Source organism: Canis aureus, chromosome 7, assembly GCF_053574225.1.
Source record: "Canis aureus isolate CA01 chromosome 7, VMU_Caureus_v.1.0, whole genome shotgun sequence".
NCBI classification, from domain to species: Eukaryota; Metazoa; Chordata; class Mammalia; order Carnivora; family Canidae; genus Canis; species Canis aureus.
In genome coordinates, this window is record NC_135617.1 from 66,218,153 (window position 1) to 66,242,168 (window position 24,016).

General features: G+C 43.3%; 1 protein-coding gene across 2 annotated transcripts in view; it reads right to left on the reverse strand.

Annotated features, from left to right (window-relative positions):
• Nucleotides 1-24,016, reverse strand: part of RNF8 (ring finger protein 8) — a 57,137-nt gene that overhangs the window by 7,239 nt on the left and 25,882 nt on the right. Inside the window, exons 7-8 of one of the 2 annotated variants that reach the window (XM_077904188.1) lie at nt 21,994-22,198; nt 14,673-15,167 (exon numbers count right to left, since the gene is read on the reverse strand). In XM_077904188.1, coding sequence (XP_077760314.1) covers nt 15,151-15,167; nt 21,994-22,198 — 222 coding nt within the window. In that variant the 3' untranslated portion in view covers nt 14,673-15,150. Of the gene's footprint in view, nt 1-14,672; nt 15,168-21,993; nt 22,199-24,016 lie in introns of those variants that run through there. The other variant, XM_077904187.1, reaches the window with a different exon arrangement.

Genomic DNA, 24,016 nt, shown 5'->3' on the forward strand with positions numbered 1-24,016 from the left:
TTCAGGTTGCTTCCAGTTTTGGGTTATTATGAATAGATTTTTTTTTTAAGATTTTATTTATTCATTCATGAGAGACACACAGAGAGAGGCAGAGACATAGGCAGAGGCAGAAGCAGGCTCCCTGTGGGCAGCCTGACACAGGCAGGTTACTGTTACTGAGATTTTTGTTTGTTGTTTCCATGCTTAATAATTTGTCTAGACTAAACCCAAGAAAACTATCTCTCTTCCAGTATATAGCACTGATGTCTCTGTTCTGGTTTGTTATTTTTTTAAAGATTTTTAAAAAAATTTATTCATGAGAGACACACAAAGAGAGAGGCAGAGACACAGGCAGAGGGAGAAGCGGGGTCCATGCAGGGAGCCCAACGTGGGACTTGATCCTGGGACTCCAGGATCACACCCTGGGCTGAAGGCAGGCACTAAACAGCTAAGCCAGCCAGGGATCCCCACGATTTGTTATTTTTTATTCTTTTTTTTTTATTTCTGGATTCCTAAGAGTTGCCCCATGTCTGTGTGTAGTTTAGTGGTTAGCCACAGATCACACAGAGGTTGTGCTAATCACCTCAAGCCAGTGAGTCTTCTGTCCTCTACTGACAGAACTATGTATAGGTAGGGGAGTGAATTCAAAGTTTGGGTCATTTTTCAAGTCAGCTTTTACTTTCTGTTGGGCCCTTTTGTATCTCCTCTGCACATACACATAACCTCAGGGTTGGTCAACAGTGCATTGTGGACTCGGGCTGTCTCTGATCTTCTCTGCATGCATGCAGCCTCAGCCTGGAACATGCCTGCCCCAAACAAGAGTACAACTTCAAGCTAGTAGAGCCAATGGCCCTCTTTACTTGCCTGCGCCTGAGATTGTCACTTTCACCAACAACACTGCTAGGTGTGGTAACTGTCCGCTGCTCCAAATTGAGAGAGCCCCCTAGGACCACAGCAGAGAAGTTTCTGGTCCTGATTGCCCCCAAATCTTGAACTTCTGTGTCAGATGACAGAGAAGTGTGATGGAGCAGCCTCAGGCCAGAACACTACAGATTCCCACTATTCTTGCTGAAGTTCAGTGATTTTTTAAGCATAAATGCTTCTCAGATTGTTGTATGATTTTGTTTGGTTTCTGGGGAACCGAAATGGCTGTTTCTCTCAATTTTTCTTTTTGTCAACTATTGCTCTTGTCACTAGTTTCCTTCAGAGGAAATGATTTGCTGATCTTTTCACTTGGCACACCTGGAAGTCCTGCCTCCAGTTTTCTTATTTTAAATGCTCAATATTTTCCAAAGAGAAACAGTTTGCAAATACCACCTGTACAACATACTGTGTGTTCATGTCTTTACTTCAAAACATAGACAATATACAAAAAAGGGAGATTGAGGGGAAAAATAAAAGAAAAAAAACCTCTGCTACTCACAGAACTTGTAACTGTATACACCTGTATTATAGGTTAGTAATAATAAATTACCTCAAATAATATTCTCTAACAGTCACCTAAACTACTAGACATGTTTTAAACTGCCTCCTCCACACTTCTAGTCTGCATTCTTGTTCACATTACAAAGGGCCAAGCTGCCTCATGGGGAGTTAAGAATTTGAACTGTCTGGTTTACAGAAGTTGGCCAACAATGGCCACAACTCATCTTGTTTGTTTGATTGATCAACAAACAATTAATAGAAATTCCTAAAAAACGGAGCACGTGGCTGCCTCGGTTGGAAGAGCATGTCACTCTTTTGTTGTTGTTGTTGTTAAGATTTTATTTATTTATTCATGAGAGACACAGAGAGAGAGAGCGGCAGAGACATAGGCAGAGGGAGAAGCAGGATCCCTGCGGGCGGGGGGGTGGGGGTGGGGGAAGCCTGATTGGGCCTTGATCCCAGGACTCTGGGATCACAACCTGAGCCAAAGGCAGACACTCAACCACTGAGCCACCCAGGTGCCCTGAGCATGTGACTCTTAATCTCAGGGTTGTGAGTTCAAGCCCTACATTGTCCATGGAGCCTACTTTAAAAAAAAGAAAAAAAAAAGAAATTCCTAAAAAGCAACAAAGATATTTGGGTTATCAACGTGAGAAACATTGATCCCTGCATGCAGAGTTGCACAATGGTTGGCCAGCTATACCACACAAATATAAGTAGATGGAAGACTGTAACCAAGTATTATCTAGAAGGAAAGAGCAAAGACCGGGGCTTACTTAGAAAGCTATGAAAAGATTTTGAAAAGGGGAGGAAAACTGAGCACTTGTGCATTCTGTCCCAGGTCCCGACTTTTTTTTTTTTTTTTTTTTTAAGATTTTGTTTATTTATTCATGAGAGACACACAGAGAGAGGCAGAGACATAGGCAGAGGGAGAAGTAGGCTCTCCGCAGGGAGCCTGATGCAGGACTCAGTCCCAGAATCCAGGGATCACAACCTGAGCCAAAGGCAGATGCTCAACCACCGAGCTACCCCCAGGTCCCAACTTCTAAGATGCATGGTATGTATGCTCTGAGGAAGCTCCTTGTAAGAAGCCATTTGTAAGAGGGTAAGGCTAAGGACATGTTTCTCTGTTCCCTGAGCTTTATTTTTTTAAAGTAATCTTTATGCTCATTGTGAGGCTCAAACTCCTCTGCAAGATCAAGAGTCTCATGAGCCAGCCAGGTCCCTGAGATTTTAAGGGAACTCCTTCCACTCCCTCTTGTCTCTCTCACCTCCTTTAGCTTTTGGAATGCCCCCTCTCATCTCACTCAAAGTTTGTGAGGGATGAAAATGGACAGAGGGAAGAGATGATAAACCTATTTGCTTTAGATTGTTATGAACTTGGAACGCTTGGGTGGCTCAACAGTTGAGCGTCTGTCTTTGGCTCAGGGTGTGATCCTGGGGCCTGGGATCGAGTCCTACATTGGGCCTCTTGCAGGGAGCCTGCTTCTTCCTCTGCCTATGTCTCTGCCTCTCTCTGTGTGTCTCTCATGAATAAATAAATAAAATCTTTAAAAAAAAAGAATGTTATGAACTTAAAAGAGAACCCTCAGTGGGTGAAGGGAAAGGGGGAAAGGAAAAGGAAGAGGGGTACCATCAATCAGCAGTTTAACCCGTTGTTCGTTACTCAGTACAGACCTTTGAGGGACATTCCAAATTCTATAACCAGAGCAGGTCAGAGTGGGCAGTGCCCTCTCATCTGTTAGAAGAGGTAGGGTAACTGGCTATGGGTCACAGAGTAAGTAAAAAAGACTTGATGCTCATATTCTTTTTACCATCACATTTGCTACCTGGACATGTACCTGTATGTCTTCTCTGGAGAAATGTCTGTTCATGTCTTCTACCCATGTTTTAATTAGGTTACTTGGGGTTTTTTGGTGTTGTATCAACTTCCTATGTATTTTGGATACTAATCCTCTTCCTCTATCAGATGTGTCATTTACAAATATCTTCTCCCATTCAGTAGGTTGTCTTTTAGTTTTGTTGACTGTTTCCTTTGCTGTGCAGAAGCTTTTTATTTTGATATAGTCCCAGTAGTTTAATTTTGCTTTTGTTTCCCTTGTCTCAGGAGACATCTAGAAAAATGTTGCTATGGCTGATGTCAGAGAAATCCCTGCTTGTGTTCTTTTCTAGGATTTTTATGGTTTCAGGTCTCACATTTGGTTCCTTAATCTATTTTGAGTTTATTTTTGTGTGTGGTGTAAAAAAGTGGTCCAGTTTCATTCTTTTGCTCGGAGCTGTCCAGTTTTCCCAACACCATTTGTTGAAGAGACTGTCTTTTCCTCATTGTATATTCTGGCCTCTTTTGTCGAAGATTAATTGACCATGGAATTGTGGGTTTATTTCTGGGCTGTCTATTCTGTTCCATTGATCTATGCACCTATTTTTGTGCTAGTATTATACCACTTTGATTACTACAACTTTGTAATATAAGTTGAAATACAGGATTGTGAGATCTCCAGTTTTGCTCTTCTTTTTCAAGATTGTTTTGGCTACTCAGGGTCTTCTGTGGTTCCATACAAATTTTAGGATCATTTGTTCTTTTTTTTGTTGTTGTTCTTTTTTTTAAAAAAAAAGAGTTTATTTATTTATTCATGAGCGACAGAGAGAGAGCGACAGAGACACAGGAAGAGAGAGAAGCAGGCTCCAGGCAGGGAGCCCAATGTGGGACTTGAACCCAGAAATCTGTGATCACGCCCTGAAGCCAAAGGCAGGCACTCAACCACTGAGTCACCCAGGTGTCCCAGAATTATTTGTTCTTATATAAATTTCTATGTAACAAATTGTAAACTTGTTAAATTATTAAATGTATTATAGAATATAATAGTAATAATTTATTATATACATATAAATATATGGTATATATTTAAGAAGAACACCCAAGACTATTTCCATAAAGGAGAGTGCTCATGGGGCCCATCATTTTCTCTTGTGATGAGGACATCCATGTTTGGTTGTAGAACTTTTCCTGCCTTTAAATCCTAAATCCACACCTGAGTTCTCTGACTTCTAGCTCTCTCCTTCAGATCTAATTCTTTCACTGCAGGTACCTACTCCAGGCTCCAAACTCATCTACTTTCTGCTTCCCACCCCACCATGCTGTCTTCATTTACTATTCCAACTAGCCTTGAATCCAAGGTCACTACTTCATTCCCTCTACATCACCATGGTGCCCTCTTATCAAAATCCCAGCCCTGGATCCATGCAGCTCCATTTATCTCCAGACAGAGGGAGCTGAACCATGCCAGGAAAAACCACAGAAAAGTACCTACTGGTGCCAAAAGACATCCATGGTCCCCCCTTGTCAGCACACCCCCATGCAGCCCAGCAATTATTCTGTTTCCCTAGTGAGCTGTCTCTCCTATTCTCTGCAGCAGCTATTTCAAATCTTCTCCACCTTCTTTCAGTGTCCAACCCCAACACTTCTCCCTTTCTTCACTCAGATCAGAGAAGATCTTTTCCAACTTCATAGAATAAATCAAAACTATCTAGAAAAAGTCCTCAACCTCTCTTTACTATATTTTCAGACTTTTCTCTCCAACTGTATTCTATTTTTGCCTCTCCCCTCCTGAAATATAACAAGTCCTTATTTCTCACTCACTTCCTAATGCAGAGCAAATGGTAGTTTTCCCCACCATGTTACTAAAACTGCTCTTCCGATGAACGCCTGGATGCTAATCCCATTGATATTTTAAGTTCTTCTCTTGCTTGACCAAACAGTAGATTTTAGCCTTCTTAACCGCTCTCTAATTCCTGAAATGTTGCTTTGCTATACTAGTCAATGTTCTCTTAAGCAACAGAACCAATAGACAGGTAGGTACTACCAACAGATGATAGATAGATAGATAGATAGATAGATAGATAGATAGATAGATAGATAGATAAACTTAGTATAAGGAAATAGCTCATGTGATTATGGAGGCTGACAAATTCCAAGATCTGCAGCTGGCAAGCTGGAGACTCAGGAGAGCTGAAGGAGAATCATTCCAGTCTGAAGGCCTATGGGTGAGAGACTCAGGAAGGACTGATGTTTCAATCTGAGTCCAAGAGCAGAAAAACAGAACAAAATAAAACACGTCCAGCTCAAGGGAGTCCAGCAGGAGGAAACTCCCTCTTACCTCCCAGAGGGTCAGCCTTTTATTCTATTCAGGCATCTACCTGACTTGGTGGGTACTCCCACATGGGGAGGGCCAATCTGCTTTATTCAGTCCACTGATTTAAATGTCAGTTTCATCCAGAAACACCCTCACAGACACCCAGAATAGTGTTTGACTGAATGTCTGGCAGCTCATGACCCGATCAAGTTGACACATAAAATGAACCATCACATTTACCCTCTGAGATATACCACCATTTATTTCTCCTACTTTGTGCCTATTGCCTTTTCTTGATCTCTACAGGTGGCTCCTCCTGTATATCAATGGTCCTCACTATTCTGTTTGGCGTATTTCTCCCTTCAGCCTCCTCTCCCTGGGGGAATTTATTCTCCCTTATGATCCCCCTGGTTCTCTGTACACACTTGTATTGCCAGCCCAGGTATTACCTCTGAGTTCTCAGCTCTATGTGGAGAAGACTCAAAGTCCTTGTGGGTGACACCATGTCCTCCATCCCAGAGCAGTAGCTGTCTCATGTCCTGATATGGGTTAGCAATTTTGTAAGATCACTTGATAGGGCTATTTTTTTTTTTTTTTTTTTTTTTGGTCACAAGTGTTGAACACTGCTTACTTGAGCATCCTTTATGGATTTTTCCACAACTGTGTGTGAAAGATCTTGAGTCAACAGTTCTTCTGCCCCAGCACTTTTGCTCTCCCAGTTTGCAAGTATTTATCTTGTCAGCCAATTTAGTGGGTGTTGAAATGGATAGAGATCTGATACCATGTGGCACACTTACTGCCTTCAGGCATTGTGGTAGAGTAAATTCTCAAATACGCCTGATAACAGTTGAATTCCTAAAGCAGCTATCTAGGACTACTTTAATTATTTCCAACCATTAGTATGGAAGATGATGTCCAGAAGACTGGAAAAATTTAAATGTGTGTGGACTTAGGAGGGGAGCATACTAATTAGCATGTGTAAGGACTCTGTAGTCACTCCATGCAATTTTCTTTTTGGCATTATCAAACTCAATAATCCCAAAACAGAAATTCATGCTTGACCAATATGTTCCCCAAAATATTTGCCTCTTCCTGGGTTATGTCAGTGAAAACTCTCACTGAGATCATTGCCCAAGGCAGAAACCCAGTCACCACCCTTAACTCTAGATCTCCCTCATCCCTACATCCAATCAATCAGAAGTCTTGCTTGATACAACTGATAAATATCTGTGAAATCCTTCGCTTCTCCCCACCCCCACCTGCCAATGCCTTACTTAACTCAGGCCATCTAACCTCTTGCTTGGATTATTGGAATTGTTTAAGTGGTCTCCCTGGATCCTCTGTCTCCCCTGCCCCCCCTTTTTTTATTTTAATTTTTTAGATTTTATTTATTTATTTGACAGAGGGACAGAGAGCATAAGCTGGGGGAGCGGCAGGTAGAAGGAGAGGGAGGAGAAGGAGAGTCAGTAGGGAACCTGACTCGGGAATCGATCCCAGGACTCTGGGCTCACAACCGGTGCCAAAGGCAGATGCTTAACTGACTGACCATCCAGGTGCCCCTAGCTTCCCCCTTTTAACCTACCCTCCACACAGCAACCAGATTGATCTTCCCAAAACAGAGGAAAATGTCACTCCCCCCAGTTATCACCTTCAATGATTGCTCACTGTTCTTAGGATAAGGCCCTAACTCCATAGTCAGAGCTGATTACTTTGTCAGCCATGTTTTCTCTACTTCCACAAATGTGTGTGCCCTTGGCCAAGTGACTTAGTGTCTCATTGCCTCCATTTTCTCATCTATAAAATGGAATTATAACAGGGTTGTTACAAGAGTTAATTCTTCTAAAGTGCTGGTAACAGTGCTAATTATCTATTATTAACTAATATTACTTCTCTTTAGGAATTCTACAATCCAGCCACACAAAATGCCTTTCACTTCTTCAAGGATGCCATGCTCTCTCTCACCTCCATGGCTTTCCACTTCTACCTAGAACATTTCCTTCTCCCCTTGCCCTATTCTCTCCTCACCCTTAACCTGGTGACCTCTAGTTGTCCTTCAGGTCTTAGCTTAGATGTTTAATGCTCCAGCAAGCCTTCTGTATGTCTCTTAGTTTGTCCCTTTCTGTGCTCTCTTGGATCCCAGTACTATTTCCTTATTTTAAGTAGGCTCCATGCAGCGTGGAGCCCAATGTGGGGCTGGAACTCACGACTCTGAGAGCAAAACCTTGAGCTGAGATCAACAGTTGGATATTTAACCGACTGAGCCATCCAGGTGTCCCCCCAGGACTATTTCTACAAAAACACTCATTACTCTGTGTGTTCTCCAGACAAGTCCCATAAGGTCAGAGATAATGGTAAACACTAGAATCTAGCACAGTGCCTGGCATGTAGTAGGTATTCAACAAAAAATATTTGTGGAACAAATGAATAAATGCTGAGAACTTCCCCAGGGATTCAGAATCATTAGGATGCTCCCTAAGACAACCTGTGGCCATGCTGGAAGAAACCAAAGCTGGCTTGTATGGTGGGAACCTCCTGAGTGGGAAACTGGTATCCCAAGAGGGAGGGCTAATATCCAGATTCACGTGGCTCAGAATGAAATGTGGTTCACACCATCCAGCACTAAGTCTCCAGCCTTGGAGAGATGCCCAGTACCCCAGCCATGGTGTCCGTGTTCCCACTCTCTGTTAAAGGACTCCTTTAGGAAGACAGCTTGAGTAAGAATGTTGGAACACACTGACTGATGGGCCTACGGAGGACCAAGGCTCTGGTGCTGATGATTCTATCCTTGTCCTCCACCAAGTATCCATGTGCATTCATGGCTATGAGAACTCAGGTCATGGAAGAAATGGGGATGCAGGGGGCATGGCATCTGCTTTCTCCCTGGGCCTCCAGGATTAGGTCTGGTCCCAATGGTTATGGGACTGATGGTCAGCAGCAATTTTGTTGAGAAACTGGAGATTCTGAAAATGTCAGTGATTCCAAAGGTGACTAAGTGTGGCCTAGAGTTGTGGAGGAGGCTGCTCTGACTCTGCAGGGACACCACTGCCATCTGGAACCGTTTTAGAGCACCGAGAAGACAGCACCCTTGGCCTGACTAGTGGCTTTTTCACGAAAACTGGTAAGACTCAGGCTGAGAAGGCCTTAGGAATCAACCATATGGGGGAGATGCCAGTGATATTCTGGTAAACATTTAACTGGCTATCCCAGTGAGGTCAGGAGGCTCCAATTTGTGGCATTCTGCCAATTTCCATGGTGTAAATAATCCCACCGTGCCTGACTTCAAACTACCAACATGACTTCACCGAATGGAATTAGGAAGAGATCCACACAATCAGCCCTTGAGAGTAAGGGCACCGCTGGAAGAATGCTGGGTAAGGAGCTCAGGAAATGACAAGAGAAATAGGTCAGGAGAGTCCTCACAGCTAGGCATAAACTCACAAAGGTACATGTCTGAAAACCTGCCGGGTCTCACCCACTCCCGGGTACACTGTGGTGTCAATACTCACTTCAGACACATTTGGCTGTTACCTACCTGGGCTGAAGTAGTATCACCTGAAGCTCCCTCAGTGGTCACTGAGGTAGCTTCCTGCATAGGGCTGTGGTGGTCTTATGCAGTTCTGAGGGGGTCTTCTGGGCCTGCCTTCCATGTTCTGAGGGCCCAAACTTGCCTCAGACATGCCTTTGAAGGCTCCTGGCTAGAGCTGGGAAGGAGCTGATCTCTCAAGAACTGGTCTCTACATCCTAAGGGAAGGCAAATGAACAGAGAACACTCTGGCAATCCAGGTCCTAAAGGTATACAATTCCAGCTTTATATCTTGGAGTGGGTCCAGTCTGGAGTTTGAGGAATGTGAAGACACATCCGACATGCTAGCTCCATGGGCAGCACTGCTAAACCCCTCCCACAGGAATCGGATAAAACCTTTGCGGGAAGCTTTTGACCTTGTGACCCCTCCTGGAACAGAACACAGGCTCACAGCAGCTTAGTTTTTTCAGTGCCATACCCCAAACACCTAGAGCAGTGCCTAATCAAAAATGAGCATTCAATAACTATTACTGAATTTACTGGAAATATCCAGAATTCAAATGGCCACGGTATGACAAAAAGGTTACCCCATACTTAAGTATTCACAGAGCTCAAAGGAAGTGGGTAGTAGAGACAGTAGGTCTGGAAATTGGATCTGAAGTAGGGATCTGTGTTAGACTTTGGTAAAGCAACCGCAAGCAGGAAATAATATATAGAGATTAAAGTAGAGAGCTCTGGTAACCCCTAGTGGGTACATTGTTTGGGGGTGCTGCAGACAAGAGTTATACAGCATGTATTTACTGAGCACCTACTGTAGACCCAATCCTCCTGGGATTCAGATGCTCTTCTAAACTGATAAAATCAATGGAACAAGACAGGTCATTATTTTTCATTATTACAAGGGCCATCTTCCCCAGAAGCCCCTACTCCTACTGCCTCAACTCCCATTTACAGAAAGAGTCAAAAGAATTGAGCAAGTGGGAAGTTTAACTGGTGTTCAGAAGTGCAAGTCCTTGGCCTACTGTTTCTGGTGGCAGCATTCTGCTTAAATCAGGCCCTGCACCTGTTAGCAAGACTGCATCTCTTGGTGAGGAGCAGTGATTGCATGATTCTCTACTTTCTTAGATTCTGAGGTTGGGATAACAATGCAAGTTAGATATTCCTTCTCTTAATTTCTGTGTCAAATAGTTAATCATTAAGATTCTTTAGAAGTGTAGAATGTGCTGTTGAGATGAACATACTTCGGGCATCCCTAGGTTTCTAGGTTGCCCTTAGATATGAAGTGGGGAGACTCTATCCAGAGTAAGGATGTAAAAAGGAAACAGGCAGTTGGAGAGAACTGCCCATCCTAGGCACTCTTTTATATATATATATATATATTTTTATTTATTTATTTATTTATTTATTTATTTATTTATTTATTTATTTATTTATTTATTTATTCATGAGAGACAAGGAAGAGAGGCAGAGGAAGAAACAGGCTCCATGCAGGGAGCCCAACGTGGGACTCGATCCCGGGTCTCCAGGATCACACCCTGGGCTCAAGGCGGCACTAAACTGCTGAGCCACCTGGGCTGCCCCATCCTAGGTACTCTTACAGCTATCCTGACTGCCTGGATAGCAGTTCAGAGAAAAAAGTAGTAAGAGAGGAGGGCTGGAGATAGGTAACAAGGGGATTTAAGCCTTTCTGTAAAAACAGCAGCTTCCAATCCCAGAAGCAGATGATGAATATCCGGCTATCTAACCCACAAAGGGCAAAGTCCCCTGCCTATCCAGGCGCGGTCTGATTGCTGAGATGAAGCATGCCTAGAGACGGAGGAAGCTCTTTCTAGGTTAAGGTAATCAGATGTATATGGGACACCTGCCACTCACTGCAAAGCGCTTCACACAGCTAGCTGGCTACATTCATCCGTGTAATAAAGCAGAATCTGAAACAAACCCTCTTTACTCAGTTTCTCAGAGCCCCGTTGTAGAGAACATGACTTTAATTAGAGCCAGACTACACAGTGGTGGGGCTCAGCTATACTGTGGTTTGGTGCTGCAGGCAGAAAAGTTACTGTGTATCTTTCTAGGCAAGCAAAATGTAGATATCTGTTTAATATCAGATCTCTCTCCAGGGAAAAAACACAATGTAGCTCAGAGAAATAATGCAAAAGTTTGAGTTACTTTTTGGTTTGTGTCTTTTAAAAATAGAACATTCAGGTTTTTGTTTGTGAGCAGTCCCATAACCAGGATAATTACTTAGGCCTCACAATTACACCTCAGGGTATTTAAGGGATGAAGAAACTGAGAGCCCAGAGAGGTTGAGTAACTTACTCAAGGTCACACAGTTACAAATGGAAGGGCTGGGATTCAAACTCAGGTAGTCTGATTTTTATTCTTTTTCTTAGGTCTGCATTTAAGAGCTCACTTTCTTAACTTGTATGGCACACTGGAGAAGAACGTGGTGTTCTGAAGGCAGAGGTTGTAAGTCACCCTGTGTCAGTCTAGTAGCTGAAGGAGGGAATGGTCAGTCTGAGATTTGTCTTTGCATTTGGCCTTCAGGCCCTTCCAGTCAAGATGTTTCTTTTTCAAGGATCTTTCATTCGACTATTATTGTGTTCACTACAGCATTGCTTTTAAGAGTAAAAAGTGGAGGCAGCCCGAGGGTGGCTCAGCGGTTTAGCACCTGCCTTCCGCCCAGGGCATGATCCCGGAGACCCATGAGCGAGTCCCACATTGGGCTCCCTGCATGGAGCCTGTTTCTCCCTTTGCCTGTGTCTCTGCCTCTCTATCTCTGTCTCTATAAATAAATAAAATCTTAAAAAAAAAAAAAAAAAAAGTAAAAAGTGGGATACACTGGTCCCTAACATGCCCAACAGCTCCTGGGTGACCTGAGGCTCATATCAGTTACCAGGGGACCTTGGAGGGTTACCATCATTGGGGACAAGGAGATAGAAATATGAGAACCTCAAAATGGGGCAATTTATTTATAAATATCTAAAACAAACAAAAGAACCCCCAAAACAATGCTATGCAAGAACCAGTTAATTATACAGACTACACAGCTCATGCTGTTTTCTAGCATTCAAGACAACTTATAAGGATTTCCATGGCAATGAAATATATTTTACCAGAAATGAAGTCTATTTTCTCAAGTTCCCAAATGTAAATGGCTCTTTATACAAAGTAATAGCTGTACTGTCTTTTTCTCCGATGACTGGGAGATCAATTTTATCTTGGATACTCTGCCTTGAGTTTACTGAAGTTCTGTACCATAAGGTTTTGTGGAATTGGGAACCTAAATGATTTCATTTCTATTTCAATGCAGATTGTTGGACCTTCAGATGGAAGTAGTTATAGCTTCTTATGGAACCAGGCTTACAAGACTATTACTAATAAAACATAGGAAAATAGTTACAACCATAAACATTTTTGAAAAGAAACAGACTAAGCCTCCTTGATTTAAATAGAGAACTCCCAGGATGTAGATTTCCAGACTTTCCTTTTTTCTTCTTTGCATACCATTTTACGAGTTCTATGTGATTTAAAAAAATTTTTGTTTTAATTAAAAGTATATATTCTGAGATTTATTTAATAGGACTTTAAGAAAAAAAAGTAAAAGGTATATGGGGTTGCCTGGGTGACTCAGTCAGTTAAGCATGTCTTTGGCTCAGGTCATGATCCTGGGGTCCTGGAATCGAGCCCCACGTGGGGCCTCCTTGCTAAGCAGGGAGCCTGCTTCTCCCTCTGCCCCTCCTCTCCTACTTGTGCTCTATCTCAAATAAATAAATAAATAAATAAATAAATAAATAAATAAATAAATAAATAAATAAATAAATAAAATCTTTAAAAAAATTGACATGCAACATGATCTAGGCAACCTAGATCAAAAACAGACTGGAAAAACAAACTATGGTACAAACACACAACGTAGTAATAGGCAGCTATAACAAAGAAAGAGGAAGTTCCTCATGTTCTGATATGGAACTATCACCAAGATATAGCTGAAAAAAATCAAGGTACAGAATAGTGTACAGTCTGTCACAATTCATGCAAAAGGGAAAGACTGTATTATTGCATGTACAGTCAGAGAAGATCTCTGGAAGGATACCCAAAGAACTGGTAACATTCGTCACCACTGTGCAGGGAAGTGGTCACTGGGGAACAAAGGTGACAGGCTTTTCATTTTCAGTCCTTTTGTACTCTCTGACTTTAAAGCAAGCGGCCATATTACCTATTCAAAAAATGTATAACAAAACCAAACCAAAATATACAGGGGTGCCTGGGTGGCTCAGTTGGTTAAGCATCGGATTCTGATTCTGGATTTCGACTCAGGTCATGATCTCAGGGTCCTGAGATGGAGCCCTGTGTCAGGCTCCATGCTCAGTGAGGAGTCTGCTTGAGGATTCTTTCTGTCTCTCTCTGCCCCTCCTCCCCACTCATACTTTCTCTCTCACTTTCCCCTTCCAAAATAAATAAATAAATCTTAAAAAAAACCCAACTCAACAGAATACACAAAAATTTATATATGCACAATCATATATACAAAATACATATAAAAGGGAAATTCAGTATTACATCAAGATGGTAATAATCTTTTCCTTTTCTCTACTTCTCCAGGATTATGATGTGGTTAGAATATTTTTCAAGTCCTATGTGTATGTTTAACTTACTTCCTTCATGACTGCACCAGTGTTCCAATCACTAATCAAGTTCAGAAAGATGGAAATGAAGACTAGGACTCTGGATTCCCAATATTCTCTGAATACTCAATAAAGGAAGACATCTACAGTCCCTAAAAAGTTGGTGCATCAATAGTTCCCAATCTTTAATGAAGACACAGGGCATATAAATAAAGAACTACAACATATGGTTCTCCAGGTAAACGGTAAAAAGGGAGAGGAAAACATCTTTCTATCGGGAAGCAAATTGCTGAATGATAAAATGTGCTAACAATTTCATAATCCTACTAGAGAGAGCCCCCCTTTTCAAATGACTACTCTTCAGCTTCCTGGCTCTTTCCTCATTCTCCTCACTGGTAACCAAGGAGACCACAGGTTTTCCTAAGCTTCTATCTCCCAAACGTCAAACTAGTTATCTTTCTGTTTAAAAAGGGAGGCAGCAAAAGAGAAATGACTTTCAATTTAAAAATAAATAAATAAGGTAACACTATGTTCTTATAAAACCATTGCTCTTGTTTTTCTGACACTGGGTAAAAGAGATGTGGGGGCACATGGCTGCCTCAGTGAAGCATGTGACTCGTAAACTCAGGGTCGTAAGTTTGAACCCCACGGTGGGGGAAGAGTTTACTAAATAAATAAATTGGAAACAACTTCCGAACCCCAGCTGAAAGAAGGATGTCAACCCACCCTCGCAACCCTTTTTCCCCTGCCCTGAAACCAGGTAAGCAGGGACCTATCACTGGAATGAAAAGGAAAAAAACAGCCAGGGCCTTAATACAAGAGCATCTGCTATGGCCATGATCTTGGCTTGGTTCTTATGCTGACATTCACTTGAGTCTATCATCTGATACAGTCACTTTCTTGGTTGGAATTTATGAGCTGCCAGTGTTTACTTGTGAGACTGTGTGGGAGCTGGAAGGGAAGAAGATAAATACACCAAAGCCCAGCTGAGCAACTGATACGCTTTACATTTTATTTCCAGGAAATGACATCTTGTTTTCACAAAGAGGTAGGCCATCCTCTCCAAAAGAGGCTGCCTTAACTTCTAGGGGCAGCCACAACGGTACACCCAACCCATCCAAAACAAATGCCAATAGAGGTGCTTCTGAGGTACCAAAACGATAAAACAATAAACTTAAAAAGCAAAACAGAAATACATAACCCATTCAACACACAGTGAAGCAGAGTCTATCAAGTACCCTGAAGCAGTCTGCACGGCGAGGACCGGTGGCACCTCAGACAATGGTGGCAGCTCCGCCGGCCAACATGGAGGCTCATGAGGACTTCCTAACTCAGTCTCTGTCCCGTGTGGTTCCATCCCATGCTCTATCTCAGAGCGGCCCAAGACCTGGCCACAGGGAATTCTCCAGACTATCTCAAGCTCCTGTTGCCTGGCAATCCCTCAAATGTCCCTGGAGCATGGTCTTCATGACAGTCTCTTTGCTTTGAAGAGAAAGAAAGAGAATTAAAGGAGGAGCCTGCACCTCCCTGGCCTGGCCTCCCTGTTGCCACCCTCCATCTCTTCCCCACACAGTGAACCAAGAAAACGGACATCAGATCACATTGCTCTGCTCAGAGCCTGCTCCTCATTTCTCCCAGAGTAAGCATTCAAGGCCAACTCCTACCAAAGGCCCAGGAGGTTCTACACAATCTGTGCTGCCCACTCCCTGCATGGCGCACTCCACTCCTGTCACATTGGCTGCCTTGCTGCCCCTCTAACTCCCCAAGTGTGTCCCCTCTTGCTGTGACACTCTTCCCAGCAAGGCAACATGGCCACTGCCTTCAGGGCTTTACTCCAGTACTGCCTTCTCTCTGCTGCCTTCGACTACCTTATCAAAGAATGGCAAAGATCACTCCCTGATTCCTTGCTTTGTTTCTTCTCCATAGCACTAATTACATCTAACTTATTAGATTTTCACTTCTCTTTCTATTCCTGGGACCTAGAGCAGTGCTTGGCACAAAGCTGGCCCTCAATGAAAATGTGTTGAAGAATGAAAGAATTATATACACAGCAATAGGCAGAGAGAGGTGAAGGGAGGAGATGGGAGGGACAATTTATTGCTATTTACTGTTTCTGCTTCCTCAATTTGGGGAAGCAGGGATCCTGGCCTAAGGACACAATAAGGTACCAAGGAGACTGTCCCCTTCCCTGAGACTGAGGTCCTGAATGCTTGGTAGTAAGACCAAAAGGATTATAAAAATTACTTTTCTCCACTTATGAGCAGCCTTGGGAGAGCTGACAGTGAGAGAGCCAAGCGAAGCTCCCTTCCTCACAGCTCACTGGCCTCACCTAGTAGCTCACAGAAAAACACAGAAGCCACAAGAAAGAAATTCACTTGACTCCCCTCAAGCAAATCTCCTTGCTTACCCTCTCACATTAAAGGCTCTTTCTAGGAAACAGGATCTACCCTCCAACTTTTAAAGACTAATTACCTCATCTATGCTCTGCATTCTTTGCCCTGCCCTGCTTTCCAAAGAATCTGGCCCTACTCACCATCTCAACTTCCCAGCATCTCCTTCTCCACAGGCTCAGCAACTGAACACACTCAGATCTCTCATGTCTTTAAAAAACAAAACAAAGGGACACCTAGGTGGCTCAGTGAGTTGCATGTCTGGCTTTGGCCCAGGTCATGATCTCAGGGTCATGGGATCAAGCCCCGTGTTGGGCTTCCTGTTCAGTGGGGAGCCTCCTTCTCCCTCTCCCTGTTGCTCTCTGCTTGTGCTTTCTCTGACAAATAAATAAAATCTTTTTTTTTTTTTTTTTACTTTTTATTTATTTACGATAGTCACAGAGAGAGAGAGAGAGAGGCAGAGACATAGGCAGAGGGAGAAGCAGGCTCCATGCACCGGGAGCCCGATGTGGGATTCGATCCTGGGTCTCTAGAATCGCGCCCTGGGCCAAAGGCAGGCGCCAAACCGCTGCGCCACCCAGGGATCCCCAAATAAATAAAATCTTAAAAAAAAAAAAAAAGCGCTCTTACCCACCTCCTCCTCCAACTACAATCGTCACTGCCAATTTCTTGAGGACCTTGTCTATCTTACTTTACTTCCTAACCTCACATTCTCCAATTCACTACAAAATAGCTTCTAACCCCATCACTACAAAATAGCTTCTAACCCCACCAGTCCCCCAAACTTGTCCTAGATAAAGTCATCAATGCTCCACACTCCTGCTACATCCAAAGGGCAATTTTTCACCCTTATGCCCTGCTTACTTTTATCCCCAGCACCTGGTACTTAGTAGGAACTGAGAAGGAAAGGCTCAAATGAAAGAAAGCAAGGAAGAGATGTTTCTTTGGGGTTGGTTCTGGTTCAGGTTTCATGGGAGGGTAAAAGAGGTCCAAACTCTTCAGGGTAGGAAAGCAGAAAGCAATTCAAGCAGAAGCCTTAGCCAGAATAGGAGCATGTCTGGTCTCCTAGATTTCTTTAAAAACACAGTTGGACAGATATATATCCAGCTGGTGCAGGGAAGTCTCAACAGTGATGTACCTAATTCTATGATATGCTATGAGGGAGGGAGGAAGAGGCATAATCAGTGACCCCAGCCATCCTCCAAGATTAGTTCATGGAGGTCTAAAAATGCTCCATGTTCCCCTAGAGTTAAGTGTAGGAAAACTCTCAAGGAAAATCTGCATTGGTTAATGACACTACTCTGTATTTATACAAGTGGTCTTCTATAATAGGAAGTTCCTGAAAACATGTCTATAAAATAAATTATAAAGTTACATGCTTGGGGGGAGGGAGAATTTATTTCTTAGGGAATGAAAATAACTCTATTTTATCATTAAGGAGACAAAAGGGTTGCCTGGGTGGCTCAGTCAGTTAATCATCAGACTCTTGATTTCAGCTCAGGTCGTGATCCCAGGGTGCTGAGACTGAGCCCCACCCACATCAGGCTCCACACTCAGCATGGAGTTGGCTTGGGTTTCTCTCCTTTTGCCCCTCCCCTGGCTTGCACTGGCACGCTCTCATTCTAAAACAGATAAATGAAATCTTTAGAAAAAAAAAAAGGGAAGCCTAAAGGACAAGAGTCAGCAAGAAATCCGAGGTTCGGGATCCCTGGGTGGCGCAGCGGTTTAGCACCTGCCTTTGGCCCAGGGAGCGATCCTGGAGACCCAGGATCGAATCCCACGTCGGGCTCCCGGTGCATGGAGCCTGCTTCTCCCTCTGCCTATGTCTCTACCTCTCTCTCTCTCTCTCTCTCTCTCTCTGTGTGACTATCATAAATAAATAAAAATTAAAAAAAAAAAAAAAAGAAATCCGAGGTTCTGGGGCTTCATGGGGTGCTAATCCACATATTACAATTAATCCCACAGCTGACTTCTATGATCACAGTCCCTCCTCCCAGCAAGTGGACAGTTCCTGTGCCGCCCTTGTCATTTCCAACTATGCATTCTGAGATGCAGGTAAGGTGATGGGGGAGACACCTACCAAAGGGCAAGAAAAAGAAGGACAACAGACCAAAGAAGAGAAGGAAAGGAAAAATAAGGGGAGGTGGTGATGGAGAAATAAGAAAACAGCTTCTAGTAACAAGTCTACTAATTTTCTATTCCATGACAACTTTGCAAAGGAATTTTTAAAAGTCAAAAATTTTAAAGAGTTCAGTTACATGCTATTTGAGTGCATGCCAACCTTACTGAGGGCCATTTTCCCCTGGATGAACTGTCCCATGCTGGGCGGGCAATCTAACCTCATGTGCATGACCTTTCAGATTCTCTAGGGGCAGGACTGGGTAACCCACCTGCTAACAAGTAACTCTCTCTAGATGAGGTCAGCTTGCCAGACACTGTTACAGCTGCCATTCCCACATATTCCTTTACGAGGCTTCATCTTTTCAGCAAGGAGGGATGGGCAATATCAAGGAAAGCCTTCCAGTTGGGCAGGCAGATACTCTCTTAAGTGATTGACAATTTCTCCTGTCCTGTGTCTGGATCACACTCCTCACAGCCTAGAGGAAACTGGCAAGAGCCACAGGCCCTGGAGTCTGACCTAAGTCTATCTTCCTAGAGACCCTGAGCCTCTGGAGGGGCCTCTGTGTCACAGATTCATGGAAAGCTGCGTCTCATAAACCTTCCTCCCAACCTTGGCATACTTGAAGGCCACAGCACTCTCCCACGAGTAGCCTTGGTTTGATGTAACAGTATCAAGGGAGCTGGGGATTGTAGTTTGAAAAAGACCCTAGACTGAAAATCACTATTCTAAAGGACCAACAAGATTTTATTTTTAGATAATTTGCTTTCTTCTTTTCTGAACACAACCCAAAGAAACTGCTAGGGAAAGCTAAAAGTGAGAATGTTAACACTCTGTCAACCACCCAACATTTAATGAGAACAGAACAAATGGAAGAGGGGGAGTAGCTGACAGAAGACTGCTCTAGTACCTCAGCAGCTCCAGAGGGAGATCCTCTACAGAGAATGTCAGAAAATGTCTTCCCCTCAAAAAATCTCATGTCAATATCCTAGAGAGCCACAATTATTCATGTGACAAGCACTTACTAATGTTTATCTGCCCCAGCGCCAGAGCATCATTTCTCTAACACAGGATCTAGTATGTGAGCATTCTTTTCCTCTCCTCTGTAAAATCTGGCCTCACAGAGTTTACAAGGGATCAGTGGCTCATCAGTCTCGAGGCTTCACTCCTCCCACAGGAATACAGAACTAGAAGACGTTGTTGTCTCCTCTCTCCAGCCAGGGAGGCCTGGAGTGGGGCTGTTCTTGGTGGAATCAGCACCACAGACAGGCAGGTCTCCTCCCTGAATGTGTGATAAGAGCAACTCCTGTCCAGGAGGAAAACAGCCCTGCCACAGCATCCAAACTCTGACAATTATAGGCCTGCCAATCCTGGTTCCCAGACCCTAAGTTTGGTCCTTTTTAAAATTCCCATGCACTGGGGATTAAAGTAGCTTTCAACTGGCAAAGAAGGTTGGTATTTGAACTGAGAATTTTCTCTAAACCCCACACTGCAGACCAGTGAAGCTGCTTGCTGATGGCTCTGGCACGTGTTTCCCTAAATGAGGACTCAGAATCTCTGTCTCTGGAGAACACCCCAGAGCTGAACTTGCTGTGATAACCACGGAAACAGAGGCCAGTGCCAGCACCCCTCCAGGCCAGGGAGTTCAGCACACAGGCTCCAAGGATTACCAAAAAAGGCAGAGAGGCACCCTCTTTAGCCTTTGGAGGGAAAAATGGGATCTGACGTTATTTACTCTGCAGAATTAACTCTGTGTGAGGGGAGGTGAACTTAGGACACGGGTCTGCTTCCTTTTCCAGTGCTGCACAAAGCCATCTACCATGCTTGCACACAGGAGAAGAAACCCAGTCAGTGGGCTGGGTGAAGAAAGTACATGGGTGTCCAAAGGAGACAGAGACCCAGCACACTCCAGCTCAAACGGTGGCCTTGGTTAAATCGGGCCCCAAGTCACTGCTCCTCTCAGAAGGCATTCATGACACCTCAGCTAACAATTCCTAAGCTGTGGCTATCTTCACGCTGCTCTGGCACCACGCAGACATTTTGTCATGTATGGGCCACTGCTATGAACACATCACTGCTTCTCATGCCTCTGTGCTTTGTTTGTGCTGAAGCCTCTACTTGGAAAGCTCCACCCCTGGGAACCTTTAAGACTCAGTTTGAATGACGCTTCTTCCATGAAGCTTCCTACCTACCGTACCTCTGCCTGCCCAGGCCAAACTGACTGTCTGCTCTTCTACAGTGTCCTAAGATCCTGGTGTGGAACTTGTCACACTATCTACTTGCCTTTTTCCCTTCTCCACAGACTGAGAGCTGTGGGAGTTGAAATAGTGCCTTATGTATCTCTTCATCCCTGTGTGGAGCATTTCTATAAATGCTGATGGAGTGAGAAGTGAGAGGAAGAGCAATGGGACTCTGCCAGAATCAAGGGACTCCTGAGAGGTAAAAGATCTGGGAGGGTTCAAACTGGCCACAAAATCTATAAGCAACAGCTGTCAGAAAAGTGAAAAACATTTTGGTAGAAGTAGAACAGGTTCAAGCACACTTCTTGCTTAGCACCTGTTTCCCCTGGCTCTGCAACAGGGTTGCTACTTCTGCTCTGGCTGACTAGCCGAGGGCCAGTTTCACACTACAGCGCTTGCACATTAGCATCACATTCCTCGTCCCACTCAAAGTAGCTGACATCCATTGAAGGGCTAGGAAGCAGTGGACAGAAGATCTACTACTAGCAGTGTGGCTTTTAGGCCTTCAGTTTCTCTAGACTTAGAGAAAGGTACATTCAAAGCCACATACAAATATGGGCTACCAATGGTCAGGCAGTGGGAAGCACCTGTAAGGGCAGTGAGCTTCTGGGCTGAACATCTTCTCTGTTTGGCATTTATGTGTAGCCAACTGACATCATAGCACTTTGGCTTTGATGCTTTCCCAGGAGGTAGTGCTGTACTCAACTATTTGGGACTGAGCATTATAATCAGATCTACCCTGCTTCTGTGCATTCTCATCCCTGGCTAATAACCAATCCTTCCTCCTAGCCATTACTTTATTTGTGCCTTGCCCCAGGACACATCTTTTGCCACAAGGACATTCAAGTCTGGGGGCAGGGAGGTGGGGGGGGCGGTGGCTCTGCAACCCTCTACACAGCAAGATCCAAGGGTGATGAGATCACTTGGTTGAATAAGTGGATATTCACCATAGAAACATGATTTATTAGGGGAATACACCCACACATTCCCCAATCTCTTCATCCAAATTCTCCTCAACCAGCAGACTAATTGGTAAACATATCAGGATCCCCAAAGATTAGATTTAGCTCTCTCGTTTAACATTATGTCCAATTTGTGTAATTAAGCTATGACTTCCTATAAAACTTTTATATGTGTTCTCATCAAGTATTTTCCAATTTGTCAATCTCTGACTTGTTCATCTCTTATTGATAACTGATTGTGTACCCAGCCCAAGGTTTTTGCCAACACCTGGAGAGCAACTAAACTGTTTTGCACAACAGCACCATCTAGTGGTCAGTCTAACAAACTGTGTGACCTTGTGTTTTCTACCCACATCCATACCCAAGGTACATACACACTTTATAAGTCTCTCCCTTCCCTGCATGTTCAAATATGCAAATCCATTCTCTCTCAATTCTTTCTCACATGTTCATTACCTTTAACTCTCTTTACTTTTCCCATTTCTTACTCCTCTTCTTTAGCTTAAGAATCATTCATCTGACTCTTCCCCAACGAAAAAAAATCTTAAGTTTGTCAGTCTTCTGTTGAGGGGACTCACCTTGTTCATACCCACTCACCTTTTCGTTCCCTAATGAGGACAATTCGTCGGTCTTTCACTTCTGAGCTCAGATTATCTACCATCTTATTAATGCAATTGTCCAGAACCAGGGAGTGGGTTTTGGACTTGATGTCCTTCCGACAAATGGGGCATTCTACCTTCCGCTTCATCCATTCATTGATACAGTAGGAGCAGAAACTGTGGGCACAGTTCAAGGTGACAGCCTACAATGAGAATGTGAACACACATATCAGAACTATCATACTTACTTTCCCAGCACAGTTGTGATCTCAAAGCTAGGACAGGAGTTCACTGCCAAGGCCAAATGGAAATTTAACTCTAATCCCATCTAGAAAGCTTACAGATGGTATTAAAATTGTTCTTGGGGATAGGAAATTTTAAGTTAGATGATTCATTTTCTTTCTCAAAGGTAAGTTCATAGATGTAGGCTGATTTGTCTGTCTTGTTCCACCAACTCAGATGACACTGCCAATGCCAGATTAGCTACCTTGCAAACAAATGTCACTGGACACAAGTATGATTTGTAAGTGTGTGAATGTTTGGTACAAATACATTACCAATTTTTTCATGGAAAACAAATGTATAGCCTGCTAATGGTGAACCAGAACTTCAATTTTAATAGACGCTGGGGAGCACATTCTGAATATTCAGTATATAGAATGGTAGAAAGCATCATCTGTACTCAAAGAAACTTAAAAAGTAGAATACATGTTAAAAGACAACTAAAAAGGCTGGGAAAAAAGAAACTGAAAAAATGGGAAAAATGTAATGGGTTCACTGACAGTGACTGAATCAAGTAAATACACTTGTGAGAAGAGGGAAAGCGGAAGGGAGTCTAAATCTGAGTAACTCCTCTAAGTAACTCCAATGGTCAGATTTCTGCCAGGGTCCTTTCCACTTTTCTTTTAAACAAGATCCTTTTTTTTAAAAAAATATTTTATTTATTTACTTGAGAGTGAGTAAGTGAGAGGGAGGGAAGGAGAAGAAGAGAGAATCTGAAGCAGACTCTGCACCCAGCACAGGGCTTGATCCCCTGATCTTAAGAGCATGACTTGAGCCAGAACAAGAGTCAGACATTTAACCAACTGAGCCACCCAGGCACCCTGCCCTATCTGCTTCTAAAAATATAAAAACCATGCTCTTTATTACTGTTGTTTATGTACATCTCCTAAAATACAAGTTTTTCTGAGGCTCAAAAGTCTTCATTCCTGCTTTTAAGGATAGCAGTGGAAAATAACAGAAATTATGCATTTTTCAAATGCCAAGTTGAGCACAGAAAGTCAACTAGGAGTTATTTTGTTAACTATGTGAGATAAATCCTCACAAACATGACTAAAAACCTGATTAAAATAAAACTTCTTTCCGATACTGACTTTACAAGGTGATCATGGAAAAGGTCAGACAGTCTGCTGTAAACAAAGCATGGGTCAGGTTGTCTCTTCTACATCGGTAGAGATGCTCTGGGTGGGCTAACTGATCACCTTTCTGAACCCCCCTTCCCTGGCCTTCCTCCAGCAGAGCCCTGTCAAAGCCAGACTGAGTTTCTACAAAGTAGGGAATTAAATAACTAGAAACAATGGGGGAAATGGTGTCAATTTGGATCCACAGCAAAAGAAACAGATCTGCCCAGGAGGGATTTCTCGGGAGGCTAATACACTCAACCTCCCTAGAGACTACCAGAAAGGAGGACAGAGTGCGTGCATGCATTTTCCTTTTTAAAGAAGTCTGAAAAGCACTGTCATTTAACTTGAGTTTCAGATGAATGGCGTATGATGAACTGGTCACAAATGGTAGAATTTGTGAAAAATAAAGTCCTAAGGAAAAATATGACATGATGACAAATGGTAACCTAGAAGAGGTTTTGTTTTCATAGGGAGCCTCAGAGTCCCTGAAATATGTTCCACCTGGCTGCTGAAGTCCCAAAGTGACCACACATCAGTGACATTTACCACCCCGTCACAGGCTGCACGAGCTGCCTACTCTCAGCACTGTGTCCATTCAGAATAAAGAAAGAAAAGCTT